The sequence below is a fragment of the Centruroides vittatus genome, unplaced genomic scaffold (assembly GCF_030686945.1).
Source record: "Centruroides vittatus isolate TY-2023 unplaced genomic scaffold, ASM3068694v2 contig_882, whole genome shotgun sequence".
Lineage (NCBI taxonomy): Eukaryota > Metazoa > Arthropoda > Arachnida > Scorpiones > Buthidae > Centruroides > Centruroides vittatus.
The window spans coordinates 1573840-1597421 of NW_027122574.1; the positions used below are offsets into that span (position 1 = coordinate 1573840).

At 30.0% G+C, this 23582-nt stretch overlaps 1 protein-coding gene across 1 annotated transcript in view; it reads right to left on the reverse strand.

Moving 5' to 3' along the window:
- Positions 1–2890: 2890 nt before the first annotated feature.
- LOC136983411 (tyrosine-protein phosphatase non-receptor type 13-like) overlaps positions 2891–23582 on the reverse strand; it is a 100315-nt gene continuing 79623 nt past the window's right edge. Inside the window, exons 23-35 of the mRNA XM_067280130.1 lie at positions 21374–21610; positions 21144–21289; positions 16285–16372; positions 13454–14191; positions 10841–10924; positions 9406–9620; positions 9234–9332; positions 8536–8631; positions 5692–5853; positions 4924–5619; positions 4680–4853; positions 3965–4056; positions 2891–3609 (exon numbers count right to left, since the gene is read on the reverse strand). Coding sequence (XP_067136231.1) covers positions 3573–3609; positions 3965–4056; positions 4680–4853; positions 4924–5619; positions 5692–5853; positions 8536–8631; positions 9234–9332; positions 9406–9620; positions 10841–10924; positions 13454–14191; positions 16285–16372; positions 21144–21289; positions 21374–21610 — 2864 coding nt within the window. The 3' untranslated portion in view covers positions 2891–3572. The remainder of the gene's footprint in view (positions 3610–3964; positions 4057–4679; positions 4854–4923; positions 5620–5691; positions 5854–8535; positions 8632–9233; positions 9333–9405; positions 9621–10840; positions 10925–13453; positions 14192–16284; positions 16373–21143; positions 21290–21373; positions 21611–23582) is intronic.

The window sequence follows — 23582 nt, forward strand, 5'->3', positions numbered from 1 at the left end:
TCAAGATAACTCATTGTCAGTATTTCGACAAAATTCAATGGACTTAAATTTTGATTTTGAACACGTAGAAACACTATTTTTGCATTAAAATGCTACTTCAAACTGTCAATTTTTAACATTTTTTTCCCGGGGAGTCCCCTCTCCGGACCCCAACCCAGTGTTGTGCATAATATTCGTTTTCGCAAAAAGTTCATCTCCCCCATTAAGCCCCCTTGTTCAAATTCTAGATCCGCCGCCGGTCAAGGGTGCCACGACTTTTTATTTTTCAATCAGGGGTGCCACTCAATGAAAAAGGTTGAAAAACTGGCTAGACAGTTGAGTTTTGATGACGGCTTGTTGAGTGTGGTGTCTGTGTTGTTCTCCGACAAGCGTAGTTGAAATATCAAATAAGTTGTCTGTTTCATTCAATTTATTATAATATTTTGCTTCCATTTATATAGAATTGGCATGTTTTGTTATAATTGCATAATAACGAAAGTTATTTTTCCTGTTAGAAGGATAAAACATTAACTTATTCACGTGGCCAGATCATGGCTTGGTACCCTATTCTTGGGGTTCAATTTAATGTTTCTAAATCATGACTATTTGGGCATCTTCAGCAGTGTTTCTGATCGTGTTTTGCTATGGTTTGATTTGGCCGCAAACAACAACAAGCAGAAGAAATAACTGGATCCCCATACAAAGCCACACTAGAATCCAAGGCTAAAGTTAAAAAATCAGGAACTTGCGGAAGAGCAATGGATTTGGAGAAATCGGATTCGAAGTTCACTAAAGGAAAGTCCTAAAGAACCGAAAAATGACGATGAAAATACTTATTGCATATATTGCAATGAACAATATAGAACTACTCAGGAAAGTGCTGCAAGTGTGAACTGTGGGCTCATGTGGCTGTACGGATGTGGTTAATGAGTTGGTTCAATTTATCTGCGATATGTGTAGGGCATAAACAATTTGCTGTTAAGCATATTTCATTTCTACTGTTTGTTTGAGTTCACTAATTCATTTATATTGCTTTTAACTTGCATTAGGATGTTTTCATTTATTATGTGTTTGATTTTTTTTGTAATTAATTTTTGTTTACGTTTTCTTTACTTAAATATGCCTTTGAACTTGTATTTCGTAGTTATAATATTAAATAGGTTTTGGACTTGTATTTTTTTGTTTTAATAGTGAATTCCAACTTATACATTGTTAATAACAAATTTATATACCTGACTGTCTTGCCCCATTACTGTTGCCGAGGTTGCCCCTGGTATGGGGGCAACTTCGGCAATTGCTATCTTTTTATAAAGTTGTTGTTATTATTTTTATTTCCAAACTGATTTTAACCAGTTCTATGGTAAGGTTACACTCTGGTAAACAATAAACAACGCTTTTCTTTCAGTTTACACCAGTATTTGTTACACAAAATTTAACTTATTCTTAACGTGCCGAAGTTGCCTCGTCCTCCTCCCTTATATATTATACATACACACACACTATACAGTACCTGTAAGTTTTCACTTGCTCTGTAGCCAGATATATTCGTTTCTTCATTTTTCTTCTTCTAGGAAAACAAACTGACCAACGAACAGAGAACATTTTATGCAGATCTTATCGATATCGTCCTAAATGAGGCTCTACACGTAAGAGTCGCTTTTTTTCGCCTAAAAATAAAACTTCACTTTTTTGCCTAGGGCTTGGAAATTCGGCCGAATTTCCAAGCCCTAGGCAAAAAAGTGAAGTTTTATTTTTCGGTGGGTTTCTGTACACCTACCTATTGTATTTTCCAATTCGTTGTAAAACTATTGTATACATTTCTGTGTGTTTTACTGTCAGTTTATATATCGTGGCACTTTTTTAAAAAACTCTTTCTGCCCTGTGGGCACTAAGAGAGCCTCTTTTTTTAGCAAGCCCATTGTGGGTTCGGCTGAGTGGTGAAGGACAGGGACCGACATATCCGGACAGACCACCCCCGAAAAATTCCTGGGGTTTATCGACCCGGGTACCCCAGAGTAGTAGGCTACCCTCTTGACCGCTTGGCCATCCGGCCATCTATATCTTGGGACTAGAACCATAAGCTCTGGAATTTGCAGTTTTTCTATAATAGAGTATTCATATTACATTCAACACGTTCTATTTGGGACCATACGTAGTTCGCTGTTTTGGTAGACAACTGAAAGTTGGTCTAACTTTCAAATCTCGTTTTCTGAAAATTACGACTTCGTAGTTACAGCCACGTATGGTTCAATATCCACGATATAAAAATCGTTCATAGATTTATTTAGATCTATGGTATCATCATTTACCCATCGACCTTTTAATGGGATTGAAAAATAAAGTTTTCCCAGGGCCACCTCTAACTCCAAAGCAATTATATTGACTCAACTGAAGGTTTGTTTACTCGATGGAAAACCACGTAATTTCTTTACTACATAACTTAATAAAGGATTCAATAGTAACTTATGAGAATCAATTCTTTCACTTACAAAACAGTATCCGTATTATAAACGTGCGTTTGATCTTAAATTTTTAACTTTCCGGCTGTTATAGAACAAAGTATTGTAATTAGTTAACTTTTGATCCTCTGGGTATTTTACAGTTCTTAACGTTTAAAGGTCCTCTGTTGTTTTTCTTTTGAATCAAAGGGAACAATATTCTGTATATAAACGGGTTTGTGTGTGTGAGCGAGTGGATTTTCTTGCAATAAACTTTATCCTAGCTGAGGTACAGTATTTAAAATATGCTAAATGAATTGCATTCATTTTACAGTGCTTTCCAGTTCTACATACAAGCTGAATCCATAGTAGGGAGAGCATAAGACTGTTACCCTCCCTTAACAACTTCGGTACGGCAGGAATCGGTGCGTGTTCGCATTTTCGAACGACTCATTGAAATGATGGAGAACAAGAATGAATAATAAATTTATTTACATTACTATCTGAATATACAACAACTCTTTAAAATACTCTTGGCAACATTTAAAACATCTCTCTACTAGCGAACCATCGGGCGAAACACAGATACTAACGACACTATTGTACTTAAATAGCGGGGAGATTAAGTTAAAAAAACTATACAATACTGATGACGTAGGTTATCGAGGGTCGAATAAGTACAAACGTTACAAAATGCGGGGCTTTTCCTCCGGCGTAAACTAACGACGATCGGATAAATAAACGAAACCAAAAATATTAACAAAACAAGTGATTTGGAATGATTTCTCGGACGGAATTAAAGCGCGGATTTTTTTTTAAACTTCTTTCTGCGTATACTTTTAAGATTTTGGCACTGCAAAGAACTGGAATGGGGAAGTCGTTCGGGGAGAAAATCCGAATCTTTGGCAACATTTCTTTCCGTTATTATTGTTATTGTTATTATAGATAAATATTTGGTATATAGAATAAATTTTTTTTGGTAACAAGATTCCGGGTAAAGTTCCAAAATAAATGTAATTAGGGGACGATAAGTTATTGTCAAAACTAGAAATAAAGTCGGAAGACTACCTCTACTCCGATCTAAGGTGTATATTTTGGCAACTGACGTTCCCACACGGCATCGGTATCTAGTGACTAGCAAAGTACTTCCGTTAACTACGTGGCATTTTCTGTATTGGTCGATTTTATTAATCTAAAGACAAACGAATTATATTAGTCGAATGGAGGAAATATTTCCGTTAGGGGCTGTCCATAAATGATATCCACACTGGAAGAGAGGGAGTGGCTAGGACAAGTCAGACGGGGGAAGGATTGAACTTCAATGGACGGCCATTTTATTTCATTAAATTTTACAGTTTATATATTTTATTACTCAAAGTGATAAAGATTTTGTAGGGGGTTGAGTTTTGTTGGACGTCCGAAGAGGGGAGGGCGTTACAGGCATTTGTACAAACTGGGACAATGGGGAGTGGAAGTAAAAATTTCAAGAAAAATGTAGACATAATTTATGGACAGTCCGTTAATTTGCTGTCTTGCGTTTCACTAACCTGGCAAATATCATGTTGACTAGACCTCTTGTTTTCCGGAGAATGTCGATGATTTCCGATGCTGGCTTTTCTGTAACCATTTCTCCGTTCACCTGCGTACGATAATACTTATAACATCACTCTACTAATCTAGGAATATTTGGAAAGCAATTTAAATATGTTATATATAGTTTTTCCAAATATTTATCCAGAACGGTTATTTAATAGACAGCTACGCATTTAAAATCTACCGTCAACATTTTGAATCGTCTGGTAAATTCTCGAAAACACTGTTTAAATCACCGTTCATCTCGGATACAAATATAATAAAAATCGTGGGCTTCGTTGTTCGATTCTTTCGAATGTGCCGTTTTGTTTTTCTGTACGGAATGTATTACCATTAAAGTCAAATGTTTTAGGCCCAACTTCCGCTCCTGAAATTAATGGTCCGACGGAGTCGTGACATGCCATCTGTTTTTAATTGTTTTCATTAAATTTGCACCGCTTTATTTTAAATACCAGCATTTTTGAGTTCTTAATTAAAGAATAATCGATGATAAGGCAATAGGAAAATCTAATTAAACATTATTATTTTAAAATTGCAACACGAGAACGAAGACACCATATTGGATAGGACCATCGATGGTCCAATCCAATTGGTCAATTGTACGGTTTAATCGAATATTTTTGTTGGGAAATTGTGGGTCCGAAAGAGTTGGAATTAAATGATAATTACCTGAACTAGTCTATCTCCAGCTTTAATTCTTCCATCCCGAGAGGCCAAACTGCCTTCGTGTACGATTTTTACTTCCGGTCCGTTAGGCAATATATTTTCCGTCAGGGGGTCGGAAATGCTAAAACCTAATCGGCCGTGCCATCCTCTATCCAGCTGCACTTCTATAAACTGGACCTATAAAAATTAAATAGTATAAATCGCGTTTGCCATTTTAAAGTACGGCTGATTAAAAACGAAAGCTTACCGCATCTTCGGAAATCTGCCGAGTAGTGTCTTCTCTCTTCTCGTCCAACGTTCCCAAATTTAGTTCGTTTTCGGATTCAGAACCGGTTTTCGGTAGTACGGTTCCTCTCCACTTCAAGAGATTTTTCTTGGTATTTCCTTCGTCCTCGTTCGACGGAAACATCGACGTTTGAGCGTCCAAATTGGTGACTTTAACGCTGGTTTGACGACGAAAAGAAGTTGATTGGTCTTCTGCGGAAGTAAAGTTGGCTAACCTTTGTTTTCTCGTGAACGAGCTAAGAATGTCTAGAGACTTGGGACGCAAATTTCTCTTCAGTCCCGGGCTGTCGTTGGATAGTTCTTCCTCTGATAAGACGTTATCGCTATCGCTTATAAGAAAAGTGTTGTCTTGACTTACAGAAGACGAATTACTTCTGCTTCCGGAACTGCTGAAACTATCGTCGACTTTTGTTCGGACCCTTCTGCGCTCTCTTTTCTTACCCGGCGAATCGTTCTCTTTCTGTCTGGCCCAATCGTTTAATAATTCCACGGCTTCTCTTCTCAATGGTTTGGACAGGGGAGGTTCGTCGTCTCCGGATAGAGGTGAAAGCGGAGGATCCACATGCCGAGATAATTTTAACTTTACTTCGTTGGGTGCACTTCTGAGGAAACTGATGGCTTCTGCGTGACTAAGTTCCGACATGTCCGTATCGTTAACCTGATAGAAATTTCATTATTACGCATGTAAATAACATAAAAAAAACGTTCTTAATTAATTCGAGAGTATTACTTGTAATATCTGATCTCCGGGTTGTATTCTGCCGTCGGATTTTGCAGGTTCTCGAATTAAATCTTTTACGAACAATCCAGGATAGGTACTCTCGCACTGTTCCCTCTTCAGGACGGTGAAACCTAAACTTCCTTCATGTTTCTCGATGACGATTTCAAATTCCTTTAAATGTGCAAATGTTATGAGATTTTTCTCCAAACAAATGAAAAATGTCCGCAATAGCGAGCGTAGATTAGCGTAACTCTGACCGCATTGAATTAAATTATGGATTGGATAGATACAGTTAATTATAAAAATTAGGGTTTCTCATTTTCCGGTCTTCCGGGATAAAAGTGAACTGTTTCCCGGAGTAGAATGAATTATATTTGATTTCATGCTATTTTGTATATCTTAAAAATAACTATTTGTCATTTTTTCAAGTAATTTAATATGTTCTGAAACCTCCAAAATCATATTAATAATGCTGTGTAAGATATATATTAAAAATTACCTTTGAATTACGTAGAAATTTTCACAAATAAAAAAATTTATTAAAGTTTGCTGGAAAATGCTTTGAATTGAGTTGAAAATTTTTTTTTAAATGAACTTAGATCAAACTTCTAACTTAAAAGGTAACTTCCGTTTTTTAAATAAAACATAATACAAAATATTATTGTAAATTTTTATAATAAGATTTTAAAAAGCAAAGATAATCAATACTCCCATCACTCAATCTAATTCTTATTTTAGTAATGAAAAGTCCCGCTACCGAGAATGCCCTTTCCGATTCAATTGATGTGAGTGCAGTCGTGTTTAATGCATTTAAGAGAAGACAGATGATGTGTGTTTTTTCACCTGTAGCCTGGAAGATTTCTAGTTCGTTTTCGAGATTGTAGTACTTCTTTTGCTCTCTAGTATTTTTGATTTGTTTACTTCGTTTGCTTTAATAGAAACATCAGGCTTATAACCCAATAATTCCACAGTTCGTTTGGTTTTAATATTCAGGTGTATGAAGAAAAATTTCATACTTGCACACTTCGTACTCGTTTCAATCCATGCCCAATTTTCACAACCTGGCATTATGCAGTTATTGAAGCCACTGGGCATGGTTAAAAATTAAGACAGCGTAAGCACAATTATTCCAGATATTACAGGTTCTGACAAGTAAAGAATTTTCAGAGTCCTGCCACAAATAAGCTACGTATTGATTATTGACCATTTGTGACATGCCATAAGAAAAATTTAAAAAACCTAATAAGCAGGTTTAAAATTAATAAATACAAACGTATTCTGATAGTTTATGGGTTAATTATACTTTCTATTTGCAAAATTTCCTCAACCTTAACGTAAAATAAGAAAAAAGTGAACTTTTAAGAAATTTGCGGAATTTCCCAGGTTAAAAAAAAACAACAGGGATCCCGGTGGAGAAACCGTAATAAAAATCACGTTGCTTTTATTTTTACTTATTAAATGAAACTAAACTAATTTAGTTTTACGAATAATGCAAATCAATTATTGTCCCTTCGGATGCTGTTCTGTCATGTTAAAACAGCTAATTATGTGTATATTCAAGAGACGGGGTTCTTAGTAGTAGTGAAATTTTCATGGAAATTGCTTCATTGTGTTAGTGTTATGTGATTTTTTCCAAAATAATTGATTAATTGACGTGGTGAGTATGCGAAGTTTCAATTGTGTGTAATGTGAAACTGTTTTCCTGAGTCATCTAACTTCATCAGACCAAAAGTGAATTCGGAAACTAGTTTTTATCAGAAATCGAGCACTCGCTTTCCAAAAGATTAGTTAGCTCCAAGTCCGTTGCTTATCGAGACTTGGTGAATAGTCGTTAGAAAATAATTCCTGGCTTATGGGAGTTACATAACATATATCGATGATGATGTATGCTGTTACAGACGAGCACGTGCACACTAATATGTAAATTTAGTTGAGATTAAATAGAAATTAATGTTATTCACTTCTAATCATCAGTTTGTAGTGTATACTTCTGGTTAGGGTCATACTTTCTGTTGATAGTGCGTGAGGTGATATTTTTATCATTTTTGATGGACTGTCTAATTATTGATATCGTCTTATCACTACTAAATTATGATTTATAACAAGGCAAAAACGTTTTGTTTAGAAGAAATTGTAAAACATACTAGCTATGTTTTACTCTTTCTGTCCTGTGGGCGATAAGATGACCTTTTTATCAGATTCAATAGGGCGGATGGGGGTGAGGGATGGAACCAAAAAATTCTGTGACTTTTTTTCTCAAGTTTCCCAGACCAGTATGCTAACACCATAACTCTCAGCCATTTGGTCTTCACTTAGTTTTTTGGTATGTAACTTGCACCAATTGTTGAAAACAATCATCGTGACATTAATCAACTTCACAGTGAAACTGGTAATGTTGTACATTGTATATATTTCTGTTAAAAACTTAATTATGGCCAAAGATTTTGTATTATTGCTAGGTTATAAACTTAATAATTTTGCCATAAGTATAGAACATGCTTTAAATTAGCAATATTAAGGCACTGGAAATTTATGATAACATGAAAATAGAAATTTACAGTGAAGAACTGCCATGAACCTGGAGACAGAATTGTATCTCAAAAAAATCACGGCAACATATTATTACCATTTTTTATATGATACAATATCATAATATTGTGAAAACTCAATCTGGTAAAAGACTATTTTTAGAAAATTTAATATCTTTAAATTGTGCGCTTTACACATGCATATACTATCATCCAATTAGAAAATAATTGTTTTACTATTATTTTAATGAATTTACTACTACATATAGTTTAGTGATTACTACTAATCATTAATAAATAAAGCAAAATTTATTTATAAACATACTTTAGCAGAATGATTATTTATGCTACTGCTTCTGGACAAAGTATTATGTACTGACGACGATGGAGACTCCAAAGAAAATGATGGACAGGAATCGTCCTAAATTAATGAAATTGTTACTTTGTTATAAAATATAATCTGCAAAAAAGCTGATAATTATATGTTATTGATAAAGCAATTTATAAAATCTATGCAAGTAGCAAATTAAAGTGAACGTGAACTGTTCAAAATGGGTTCTAATTAAAAGATACATTGTTTTTATCTCTAATATACAGGGTGGTCATCAAGTAACTTGACCAACTAATGACAATCTTTGGAGTGCAGGAATTGAGGAATCTACCAAAACTTTTGCAGGATAAATACAGAACATAAGTTTGCAATACATAAAAATTGGAGCAGAACATGTCACCATAACCATGACACATGTTCTACTACAATTTTCATGTATCACGAGTGTATGTTAGTCTGTGTTTATCCTGCAAAAGTTTCAATGGATTCCTCACTTCCTGCACTTCCGATATTGCCGTTAGTGGTCAAGTTATTTTATGACCACTCTAGATATAAGAAGTAGATTAAAAATAAAATTGAGAGGGGTTGTTTACAATTTTAAAGAAATTTAATTATCTTTACTGTAGTACATTTACATAAAATAAGACAGTTTACTGAAATTTTTAATATTTTAATCTAATGCAATTATTTACCCTCATGTTCAGAGGCAGACTAGGAATGATTGTTGGGTCGGGACGGTGGATTTTTAATGTCACATTAATGGGAGCAGCTCTTAATGCATCCAAAGCTTCCTAAAAAGTGTAAAATTTTTTATAATACAAATTTTTATTTTCATCTTATAATTCTTATATATAATTAACTCACAGTATGGGTTAAGTTCAACGTGCTTTTCCCATTTACTTCGATAATTACATCGCCGACTCTCAACTTCCCACATTCCATGGCGGGCTGAAGGGGATATAATTTCCGTATGCGGATCAGCTGATTTATGCATCCCCTCCCGCCAGTATCACGTCCTCCGCAGATGCTCAAGCCAAGACCGCGACTACTTTTTCTGATATGAACATCAAAAGTATTTTCTGAAAAATTTTACATTATTATAAGAGATAATTAATCTACACATAGAATGTGTCAAAATTAAAATATTTTAATATCTTATGTTTCAGTAAAATATTGTATTTAAAAAAATTAGACATTGCTTATTGTAATCACCACTAGTCATTTATCATCATCAAAATTAGGATGTCCCAAAAGAAAATACGGGTTTATAAGTGTATTTAACCTGTTGTTTCACACTTTGGCCTCAATGTGTGCCTGATAATATACAATTGTTATCAATCTTGACCAATGCTTGAAACTAGTCTTAATCTTTTTTTTTCTCACAATACAGTAGTTTCAGTTGCTGGAATTTCTTATTTCAATAATGCATTAATTGTTGTTAAAGATAATCTGGTATTGTTTGCCTGCTATTAAGTTACTTTTAATATAAGAATCAGTAAATCCAGAACCTCCACTAATTGTAATCTTATTTACTTATCCTGGTTTACTTACTATCAGTTTAGACAAGTCCCAAAGTTTCTCACTGTTCTATGTTTTCTGACAGAAAATGCTTAATTAACAATTAGGTTTTAGTTTCGGAATATTTTTTTTCTATTGGAATCACTTTTGTTACCAACATGAAGTCTGGATCTATATATCAAAATATATCTCTAATTAGGCATTATCATAAATTTTAAGTTATTTATTTATTTAAATATAGATTCTAGTTATTATCATTTATGGAACAAATAACAAGATTTTGATACACACTTCTAAATTTTTATCGTTTTATATTGAATGCAAGCAAAAAATAAAAGTTTAGATTACTTCTGCAATAGCAATTGCAATTCAATAAAATGATAGTGATATAGGGTTATTTATTTAAGTATACTTAACTACAATATTTCTTATGAATAGAATCTTCACATTATCAGACAAATGACACTAAAGATTGAAAAATTCTTAATTAATGAACAAGTGTGTAATAAGAAAAATTTTATAATTTTTTACCTAATATTTAAAGTGATTTACAAAATCATAATTATCCTTAGTAATAAAGACAGATTCTTGAAACTGTCCATGTAATAAAAAAAAAAGGTCACTGATAATCTCTGCTAATGAATGTTATCTGAGCTAACTCTGAAATAAGCCTTTTGAACTCAAGATTTCGGATTTTTCTAAATACTCTCCTTAGAAATGAACTATACAAGTTAACAATGTACATTAATAATTACCAACAAAAAATTAAATTAACAATAACCTTTTGTTATGAATTTATAAATATCTTCCACTTTCCTTAATTGTCTGAACCTTCTCTGTGGTACTTTTGGTGCTATCGTTAAATCTGAAATAGTTTAACATAATAAAACAGTAAATTCAAAATCATATTTTAGAAATCTGAGAGAATTAAGTTTACTGAATTATTTTATTACATTCAATTTTCTAACAAAACTTAACAATAGTTTAAGTTACAATTCTGTTTAATTAACCAGTTAGTACTTGCATATAAACCACTAGTATGAAATATTATAACAATTTTGAAATATCTAGGGGAAAAAAATGAATTCAGATGAAATTTACAATGTCTGTATATCAGATATACATTTTAAGATAAACTGTCCTCCAAATAAATAAATTCAGAATTACAAAATCAAATGTTTTGTTATGCCAACTGCAGATAATACAGTACTCAAATATCACTTACAACATTTCAGCATTCCAATGGTACAGGAGGGTCTAATGATGTGTTCACTTGTTTATAATCGATCAGCGCCGCCGTAACTTATCCGTTACAATTCCCAGACATGCACCTGTTATCAATAAGTTGACTGTTACGAGATTGACGGTTGCGATTTGCGCTGATCGATTATAAACAAGTGAACACATCATTAGACCCTCCTGTACAGTATGTTGGTATATAAAAAACAGCATATTGAGTCAAACAAGAACAAGTTAAACAAAATAACCAAATTTTTCTAGATGCTTTATCTGAATTACTATATCAAAAAAATTATATAGAAGAAAACTAAAATGTCTTCTAGCATCTGTCCTGTCTAATCATCAGGAACAACAGTCTTCATTTTGCAGATACTACCTTTTATTGGAGGCTACATCTATGCGCAATTATGTAACACAGTTAAAAGTTCACTGATAAGCCAATTCATTAAAATATACATAATTTGAATCAAAATAGCAGACCGTCTGCCATTTTGATTCAAATTATCTAAATTATTAAACTGTTTTAATAATAAAAGCAGAAGCCTTTTGTAATAACTTATTGTAAGGTAGATTACTACTTAATGACAAAGTTGAACCTTCATTTCTTGTATTTTGTTATTAAAACTTACTGATTATTATTTATACACAATACAAATAAAAGAACTCTTACAAACTAAGAGCATTTTCAAACTTAATAATAATACAATTTTCACTTGACTGAAATATTAACATATTAAATATGTGCTCTTTAATAAACAAGTTTATCTAGAAGCTCTTTTGCTATTCCTTTTTTTCTTTGGTTAAGAAAGTAGGAATGCAATATATTTCAAATATTTAATATTTATAATGATGAAGATTATTGCAAGAATCAAGAAATTTTATTTAAATTTGATAAACATAAAAATGGCATATACTCAAAAATAAATTAGAAGAAAAGTAACTATATTTTATCATTTCAAAATGCTATACAGTCGACTCCGCATAAGTTGACACCCGGATAACTCGACACCGTAGGTTAATTAGTCAGTTTTCTGTGGTCCCGGCCGACTTACATAGGCAATAATGTTATTAATGTTAAAAAACTCTGTTTACTCGACATCATTTAGCTCGTCACCACTGGATAAATCAACATACTTTTTCTGTTTCACACTTTTTAGACGTCTGATAAGTCGACTCCCCTCCTGAAAAAATGAGTTTGCACTGTACAATAAGCTGTGTGGTGTGAACTCATTTTTCAGGGGAGAGTTGACTTATCAGAATTCTAAAAAGTGTAAAACAGAAAAAGTATGTTGATTTATCCAGTGGTGACGAGTTAAACGATGTCGAGTAAATCGAGTTTTTTAACATTAATAACATTATTGCCTATGTAAGGAGGCCGGGACAACAAAAAATTGACTACGTAATCGACAAGTGTCGAGTTATCCGGGTGTCGACTGTATTTATAATAAAATATTTAACAAATAAACTCAATTTGCTGCTAAACACCACATAAAATTGCTAGAATTGAAATAAAACTTTCACATACCTCAAACCTCTGAATTTGTCATTCATTACTGGTATGAACTTTCAATGTCTCTCAAATATTGTTTTTCCCTCCACATCTATTTTATTTTATTTATGTTAGCAACTTAGGCATGACTGCATTAAGTGTCAAAAATAAAAAATGGTTGGCAAGTAACTATCTTTTTTGTTGTTAAAACTAAGAAATATGCTTTAAGTATATAAAAAAACTATTATATACCTTGAACTTTCGAGTTATCTTACTCATTCAACAAAGAAATAATTTAAATTTATTTTTTAAAGCATCTCTCATAGTTTTAGTTGTTTTACTTTTGTTCTAGCTTAGTTTTTACTGTTATGCTACTGTTATGTTGAGATTATTTTTGCATGTATTATAAGTAATTATATCTCTATATTCAAACAACAAATATAATATCAAGTTAAATAGCTATGATTTTTTATGACGTAGTTTTCTTATAAAATAGAATCAAACAAACTGATTTACTGTGGACATGACAGTCATATTTTTGAATATTGAAAAAATAAAAAAAATGAAATCTGAAAGGGGGTATCGAAAGTTTTAAATTATAACTAATTTGTTCTATTAAAATTAACAAAATCTGATTTTGATATAACATATCAAATGCAAACTTACCCAAATCATAAACTTTTGATAAATATCCTCCATTCTGGATTGCCTCAGTTATAGTAACTGGAGTATTTCGATTAGAGTCTGGTAAACTATATGATTTTACAGTTGTATTATTTAATAAATTATTTTCTTTATTAAAATAATCTCTGTTTCTATCTAAAAGTGGGATATCATTTTTGGTTACAAGTGGCAAGGTGCATTTTTCAATGCTGACTCTATAAGTATTACTGGAATCAATCTTTTCTTCTTGAATACAAGGAAATAAAGAACTGCTGCCAGTACTGATTCCTGAGGAAGTATCACAACTGACCTGATCATCTTCTATGCACATTTTATCACAATTTAAAACTGGCATCGGAATTGTGCCTTGCATGCGATCAAACAAATCTGTCCCATCTGTTCGATGATCTGAGGAAGCATCACTTTTTTCTTGTGAAGTTTCTCTTGTGGAATGTAAATTTGTTGTGCGAGACAAAATCTCACAAGAACTGCTTTTTGTTAGCCTGTCCTTACTAGAACGAGTCACTTGCCACTTTTTCATGTTGCCGTCATAAAAACGATCTAGTTCATCACAGTCGTCGTCATCGATATGTAATTCGGACCTGGAATTTTCCTCTTCATTTTCCAAAGTCTTCTCCACTAATACATTTATTACTTTGGGACTAGTTCTTAATAAATCAACTGTTTCATAATATGGCACATTATTAAACTGAACACCATTCACGTCTAATATTTGATCACCTAAAAAGAGATTAAAAACCTTAATCAACATACAAAAATACTGTACATATATATTATAATTGGTAAAAAATTAGTTTTATATAATATTTAGACATGTTTACATCTCAATAATTTATGTACAATAAAGATAATTGTAATTTTTATGGTTTATGTAGACATTGTTAAGAGATTAACTTGTTTACTATAAGGAATTTTAAAGAAAATACACAAAAACATTTAAAAATGCTAAAAATTTTGACTCCCTAATCATACAATTCATTTTAATAGTAGTTAGTTGGTCAAGATAGTAAAAATCACCATCCTGATGCTTGGGATATCCAGATTTGAGTCTAGTTGAACCGATTTGGGTATGTCAAGCCCTTAATTGCACCATTTGTCCAAACTCATAATGGCATGTTTAAAAAGTACCTTGAAGACAGAAAGTGTAAAGTTTTTCTGACAAGTTTAAATAAACTTTTCAATCAAGATTTTTTTGTTTATGTTTATTTTATTTCTTTTGTACCTTGAAGCAATCAAACAATCAAAAGATGTTCCAGCTTAATTCAACCATTAAAAGGGGCTTTTGTTCTAGTATTTTATGAATCTATATTATAGATTTTCTGATATATAATAATTAGACAATTATTTATATACTAAATGATTAAAACTCTTAAATATTAAGAAAAAAAGTCTCATATATCATGATTTTTTTTCCTATTGATACAAATATTTTGAAATTTATTATAAAAGTCTTAATACTCTTCTTTATTTACTGTTTTATAAATTTTTCTATTAACTAAATTTTATACTTATCAAAATTGATTTCTTCTAAAAATATTACATTTAAATGCAAAAACATTTGCAGGAAACTAAAAATATAATTTAAAAAATTCACTTATAGTTTATAAACTTCAAACAGTTGACAATCCTATTGACTCATCATGTTTAAAATGTTCTGAAAAATAAAAGGAGATTTTTTAATCATTCCTCATTCTTCATGGAAAGTTGGCATCCTTAATTGTAACCTGAATTATTTTCAGATTTGTTTGTTAATTTGCTTTTTTAAATTTTTTCTCTTTTCACCATGTGGGAATTAAGAAGTGTTTTAATCAAGCTCACAATGGGAGCAACAGGGTGGTAAGAAACAAGGCCCAACATAACTGGAACAAAAGGCACATGAAAAATTCCTGGGGTTGCTCACCAAGATCTGATCATAGATACCCAGAGTAACAGGCTAAGCCTTAACTGCTCCAGCCATCTGGCTGTCTCATCATTGTCATCATAATCAAGGGAAGGAAAAATGTTTCCAAGTTTTGCTCATCACTTTTTCAAGTTGCTGTTTTTTTTCCACATTGTGTTTGCAATTTACTCTGAAAATTAGCAATTCTGTGAGTCAAATGTTTGAAACATCTTTTAAGGTTTATTACCATTTTGATAATTACAATTTAAACAATATGTTCAAAGATCCATTCAATGTAAATAATTAATAAAATATATCTGTGTGCTACACAATAAAACTTTTTGTTTTAGTTACCAAAATTATTTACATTTTAAAGATACAAAACATTCATTCATTGTTCATAAATGATAAGAGCTCATTTATCAATATTTAACATGTACTGTACCTTTTAATCAGATTTATTTTAATGATAATATGAAAACAATTTTATTAGAAATACAATTAAATATTGATAATAATTATGTCATGAGCAAAGTACTCAAAGATTAAGGAATTAAAAAAATCCAATTATTATTTTTGAAAAATCTTCCAAAAATATTAATGAAAGCAGAATAATAAATTTTCTCCTATATTTTTGTTTAGTTTTATTATTTTATATAATTACTTGATGTATGCAAAATTATATAAAATCACAATTCATCATATATGTTGATATTAATAGAAAATTTGAAATGACAAATAGTACCGTACAATAAGGGTAAAGTCTCACGACTTTAAAATATGAGATTACTAAATTTTATTATATCCTCATACATCTGCCTCTCTACATGATATGTACTCAGATAAACGTATTTTAATACGTAGCTTCATTTTATATATATATATATATATATATATAAAATAAAAACTGGATTTTAGCTACAATCAGACTCACCAGGCTGTATTCTTTCATCTGGTTCAGTACATTCTTCAGAAAGGAGAGAACGTACGGAGATTAAACCTGGAACCGACGTGTCCTTTGCCTAGAGATAAAGTTTGCACTTATCAGTACAGTGACAATAATAGCAATAATGAATTTCATTTATTACATTATTTGGGTTGTTATCATGTTTATCTGTTAAAATTTAAAAAAACAAAATAAAGTATAAAAAATTATTATGCTACAAAGAAATTTTTACAGTTTTAAAGAGAATAAAAATGATTACAAAATTATTAATCATCACTGATAATTCTTCAGTTACATAATTTTATTATTTCTAAATCAGAATAGTATTGATGATAAACTTTCATTACAAGCAGAAAAATATGATTTATGATTTGCAATTTTATAAGTTGTTAATTTATCGATTTTAGAAAATAAAAATGAAATTTAATTAAATTCTATTTTAGATTATTATTAAATCTTTAAAAAACAATAGAATAAAATTCATAAAATTTCAAACAGGTTTGTAATAAAAGAGATGTTTTTCCTATTTATCACCTATTCACTACCTTATCTTTATCTTCTCTAAACAATAAATTTGATGTTAATCTTTCTTTTGTAACAAATTCACAATTTTTGATGTATTCATTTGTCTATGTTAACACATTTAACAAAAAAGTGAATAATATTGATGTATTAAGAGAATGAATAAGAACAAGTTAGGTGAAAATAAAAAACAAAAAAGAAGAATTTTGATATAAAACACAGTATGAAAAAATTTCGGCCTAATTATTCTAATGTTTTTCACTTAATAGCAGTCTAGTTTTGATGACTAGTTTTGCCATTCGATATGTGGGAAACACATATCTAATGGCAAAACTAAAATTTGTAAAATCAAAATGAAGGGTTATTCAATAGAGAATTATCAACAATGTAACCAGAATTTGTCTTTGTTAACAATATAAGCATAATCAAGGTTCAATCAACTATCAGGAAAGTTCGTAAAAGCTGCTCTCTAACACTTAATTGAAGTTATAAATTTCAAATAGGAGGATAAAAGGTTATTGAATAAGGAGATAGTAGTTTAGTAAGGAACTAAGATGAAAGCTGGATGTCAAAAGATAAATTGAAATTCTATCATATAGATAGATAGAGAAGAACAAGCAAGATAAATAAAACATGTAATATAAAACAGTAACGTTACACAAAAACTAAATAAATATTTAAAGAATAAACTGATAAAGTTTCACTTTGCATGTCAAGCGCACGCATTCTAAGTGAACCTTTTGTTTTTCTTCACTAAAAATGTAATTTTAGATGCATTCTTGGACAGTTAACTTGTTTAAATTTGGGCTCAATACTTTCAAGCTCCCTCTATATTTGTCTTTAGAAGGGAACAAATGTTCACTATCATCAGCACATTGAGGGAATTGTTTTCATCTATATTCCATATTTGTTGTACCAAGATTCCCAACTTTATTACTAGCAACCTTTAAGGGGTTATATTAGAATAGTGAAATATGTTAAAGACTAGTGTATCTAGAATAATTCCTCCATTTACATGAATTCGCTTTAATGTGGTCGAACAATTTTTAAATTATCAACTTTATGGAAATAAATGATAGTTACATGAAAAAGTGTGCTTTTTGTTGTCATTAACCTGTTATATAGACATATATTTTAAAAAACTCAGTTAAAACTTTTACTAAGAGTAAAATACTGTATTTGAGAATATCGAACAGATCCTTATTTTAAACAGTTTCTCATGGTTCCATTTACACAATTTTCATTTACGAGCTGTTTTTGTACAACCAATTACTTGCATAAAGGGAGGAATTATACTCTATCTTAGATTATTTATTAAAATTTATTAGTCTAACATATTTCATTTTTGTCATTTAATATTGAGCTCTTGTTCATATTAACTCTTGCCTGTTTATTGGAGTCTTTAAGCCTATATCAATGATTTTATTAATATTAACTATGATATTTAACTAAATTATTCCCTAAAATTCATCAACACATAAGAAAAATGCAGACATTTTCACTTAAAGAGTTATTAGATTGACTTATTAGCCACTCACTATTTATAATAGGATTCTAGTTCTGAATGAGAGAGTCATTAACTTTTTAAATCATTATCCTCTATGATCTACAGGTGACACTTCACAAGATATTTGTACCACAGCAATGACAATGTTCTTCCACTACATACTTTTATTTCCACAAACAAGTTTTTGTCATGCTGGCAATGAAATTTAACTTCAAACATTCTGAAAAATTGAAATCTAAATACAGAATTTGAAGAAAAGGGAATATAGAGAATTAGAATTTGGAAGGCAAGTTACTTCTAATTATAAAATGTTATGTTTTGAATATACAAATTTAGATATAAAATTGAATATTTTTGTTCAAATCTTGAAAACATTTGGCATAAACAAGCATTCTCAGTTTGTATAATCAGACTAGAAGTTCCAAAAATTTAATTTTGCTAAATGTATTTCACAAACACAGTATATTAATGCATATATCTTATATATATTGCACAAAATATATAACTTTGACATCAATCAACAGGGAGTATTCTCTAATAAATGAACTGTCAAATCAACTACCTATTGAAGATTTGCAAAATTATTTGATAATTTTTTTTTTGTACATTTTGTTCTTCTTCCTCAATTTTTTTTCTATATCTTCTTTGGTGGAATAATAATGATTTCTGCAGATAATTGGTACAGTTACGGTTTAATTCAATAGTGTTCTTTGAAGATAAGTTTTTTCAAAATTTTATATATATATATTATAAGTTATTGTTGGAAAATAATTAAAAAAGGTTGCCTAGTAATAAAAAACTTTGCTTGTAGATTTTATTAGGTTTATTTCAGTGTCACTGCCTCAATAGCATTTTGATGCGGTTTCTTTCACAAGCTTTGTCCTCTAAGTTTGTTTTTGAGAAAATGATATCCAAAGTATAAAACCTAATATCAAACTAAAGAAAAATTAGAAATCAGACAGCAATTTTTCAACAATATTTTGCTTATTTGAGGTTAAAATTAGAATTATCCATAAAACAGTTATATTGTTAACTTCTAAAATAAATTCTATATATTAGTATTTTAAAGTTTTTTAAAATTAATGTAATAACATTTATTACGAAAAACAAAACTTATTCTAGTAGTTGTATTTCAGTTAACTGTGCAATAAATATAAAATTTGTATTATTAATACATTCTAAAAGTGTAAAAAAACAGCAACAGAATATGAATTTATCTTTCTAAAGCAAATCACAAGTCTAAAATGTAAAATATAAATGGAAATATAATCAACAGACAATAGGTATTAAAATAAACAGAGAAATGCAAGATGGCAAATCTTTCTAAAATAGAAAAATTCAAAAATTCATACCCCTAAATATACAACTTCTGCACACTAATGAATAGAATTATTTATAACAACATATGTTGCATTCAAATACCAACATCTGTGATGATGAAATTTAAATTATTTTACAAATAAAGGTGTTATTAACCAGATTCTAGTCCACTTATTATTAAATTAATTATTATTTTAATATTTACTATTTATCATAATTTGGCAAATGTACCCGAAGAGGGCTGTGTGAAACAGCCAAAATGCATTTTAGAATAGTCAAAAAGTATACAAGTTTATTGTCTACTTTGTAATTAATAAAAAAATAAAGGAGATACAAATAGGTCTTGATGTGTGATAAGACCACAAATAAATACTAAGAAATAGTAAACAGTAAATAATTAAATAAAAGTGTTTTATTCAGAAACCATTAAAATGATTTTAAGTATATTTTTATATACGATAGCTGCCGAGTGCCGTAGAGGAGATGCTTATTGGCCGTGGACGTAGGAGTCATCTCCAGCCAGCGCCGTTAGTAACCGTGGAAGGTTATATCGAAATTTAAGCATGTCCGCAAGCAATGACTGACTTGGGGTCCGGGTGGCGCAATTGGTAGCACACCGCATGGCAAGCGGAGGCTGCGGGTTCAAGCCCCGCTCCGGGTCAGTTATTTTCTTCCAGAATGTTCTAAATTATTTATTAAATTATTAAATATTATAATTATTAATTTAGTTAAGAGATGTCACCTAATGCTTACCTCTATACCAAATTCATTTGTATTTATTATTTAATTATAGCCATATTTTAGCCTGATTATTTAGGCGTTTGTTGTTTTATTAGTAAATTTTTGTTTTCATTTCAAGCAATATTTATGCAATTATGTTTGATGACACAAAAGCGAGTTACTGACACCTACTCATAGAAAACAAATTATGAAAAACCATTATAATTAAATATGTCCTGCAATATTTTAATATTTTATTGCTTGGTTTCCATATCTGAAATGTTTCTTACACTTCCAGGTAATAACAACAATGAAAATAACAGGCACACAAACTTCCAGCAGCTGAATGATGGAAGTTTTTGGTAAATTCAAATCATTGACATGTGATGAGAGTCACAACATAAAATTACATCAATTGGCATCAAAAGAGTTAAGTGAATTTTTGATTTGTGTTGAATGTAAATGATATAATCTTATAGATAGATACATAGTGTCTTACTAAATTAAAACAGATGGAAAATTATATTAATATAATAAGATTATTATATAATTTCTCCATAGTTAAGAATCCAACATCAAATTATTAATATAATTTGACTAAAAGTTAGGGATGCCACCTTATTAGAAATTTAAAATGTTATATTTTGTTTCTTCCAAACTGAAGAAAACATTGACCAAATATATAAATCAAAATCCTACAGTTTGTTTACATATTTGAAATACAATTTATGCTAAACATCAGTCAAATATTTAATTAATCCAGAATGAATTTTCTTACCTCTAGATCTAAATTTTCCTCCATCTTTTTCAAATCAAGAGAGATAATATTCCCAGAGGGTAACATTTCTATTTTATTTAAATGATTATTCTCATCTTCTATTTCTTTTGTATCATGGTATTGATTGTTATTTTGAAGATCAGAATCTGTAAAAAAAAACACACATATTTTTTAATTATAATAAATACTTAATTTTACATTCAATTGTAATTATTCTCCAAAGACATTACCAATTTCATTATCACAGATTTCCTTACTAGACTCTTCTTGAGATTTCTGCCCAAGTTCGTTATTTAACAGATTTTTGGTTGCAATTTTGTGAACTTGGGCTATAGATTTTGCAATGGTATCAACTCTGTCTGCGTCAGAATACTTTGAATCGTTTGAAGTATAATTTGATTCGGAAACCTTACACTTTTCGGACCATTTCTTTCGTGGTTTGGGAATGGGAGGATCACTTTTAGATGCTTTATAAAATTTTAAAAATTATATATATATATTTATACACATTATTATTTATGTTAATATGTAGTTATAAAATATTTACTGTATATTAAAGTTTCATTTATAGTATTAATAAATTTACAAAACATCCAACTCACTAAGAATAAAATTTGTCTATTATACTTGTGTTATTTTGAATTAATTTTATTAGATTTATATTAAAAATTTCATATTCAGCATATTTCTAAGCTTTTAAAGTCAAAATTGAAGAGAAACAATTTATAATTATTATTATTAATAAAACACAAACAACTGAACAAATGTAAACAAAGACATGTATCATACATTTAATGAATCTTAACAATATCATCATGATGCCAACAATTAGCTACATTTTTAAATGTGAAAAAATAATTCCTGTACTGAGTAAATATTCATTATTGTTCATTAACTAGTAATAATCAAAGTATAAATTTTAAATTAAGTCTCAACTTTTTTATGAGGTAGATTTGACTTACTTATATACGATTTCATACTTCATTCATTACTTAATCACCATTTAATTGTTTATTTCATAAATTTGTAATAATTTTTTGTTTACATAATTTCAATTTTGAATGTTTTAAAATCCAGAAAAATATCTGACAAAAATAGCATTCAATTGCTTCATTAAAACAGAAAACATATTAAAAATTATAGAGACTTTTCTAAATTTTATTTGTTTTGGAGAGAGAGAGAGAGAGAGAGAAAACACACATTTCAATGGTCCTAAATCAAAAAATGCTGTTAGATAATTTTGACTAATTTTGTAACTGAAAACAACAGCAAATTAATATAAAATTTAAATTCAAATGTAAAAATAAATAAATAAATAAGCAAAATCATAAAATTACATTTATTTCTCCTGATATTTTTATTAAAATTACAATATCCAACTCTGGTACAAGATTGTTTTTTTTTTTTTTTTTTGTTATACCAAAGTTTGTAAAGATATAAAACCTTTACTAGTTGTATATAAAATTCATTAAAATGTCTAGTTAGTAATTAACAAAATTGGAATTATAAAAATACAAAAGTGTAGAAAAGTAGAATTAATCATCATTAGTATATTTAACAACAATTATTTATACTTGATTGACTCTTATTCTTGTTTTAATCTGTAGAAGTGAGCTTAATGTTGCTTGAGAGAATATATCATACTAGATAGATATACAGGCTTATAAAAGCCTGTATATATATATATCTCTGTCATTACACATCTCTCTACTTCTAAGTCTCTTAGTAATTCCCACAAAAAAAAAAAAAAATCCTTGCTAATCTGATCCTATCCAATGAGGGATAAAATACATATAAACATCCCTGTAGCTTCCATCATTCTTAATCAACTAAAAAATTGCCAGATATCTTCTAAAACAAATTATATATTGCCTATTGATGAATTTTTCTGATTTACAACCATATAAATGCTAAGTTGTTTTGAATTTGAGAATGTTTGTACAGTCAAACCTGTTTTTATGCGCTCCTTTTATGTGCGATTTTTATTTGTGCGATTTTTTTAATGCGAATTTTTAATTTGTGCGGTATAGTTGGCGACTAGTCTCGTGCGATTCGTCATGTCTTACGTTGACTTATTATAGCTAAATAAACTTATTATAGCATAAATGCACTTATTATAGTAATATTATTGCATGAATATGCGAAAAATGAAATAATTTACTTTTTAAGTCAACAAAACACCACCTGGACAAAAATATGTAAAACAGACGATAGACCAGACGATGCAGTCAAGTGCTGACATCTGTTGTCAATAAATTCTATTTCGTACGGTTTTGAGTTATTTTCTATGTGAGACTTTTTTTATGCGGTCCCTGTTGACCGCATAAAAAAATTATTTTTTTAATTGTGTTGCGAAAACTATTATTTACAGCCATTCGTGAAGTTTCGTAGAGATTTTTTCTATAAACTGCTAAGTTGTTTTGAATTTGAGAATGTTTG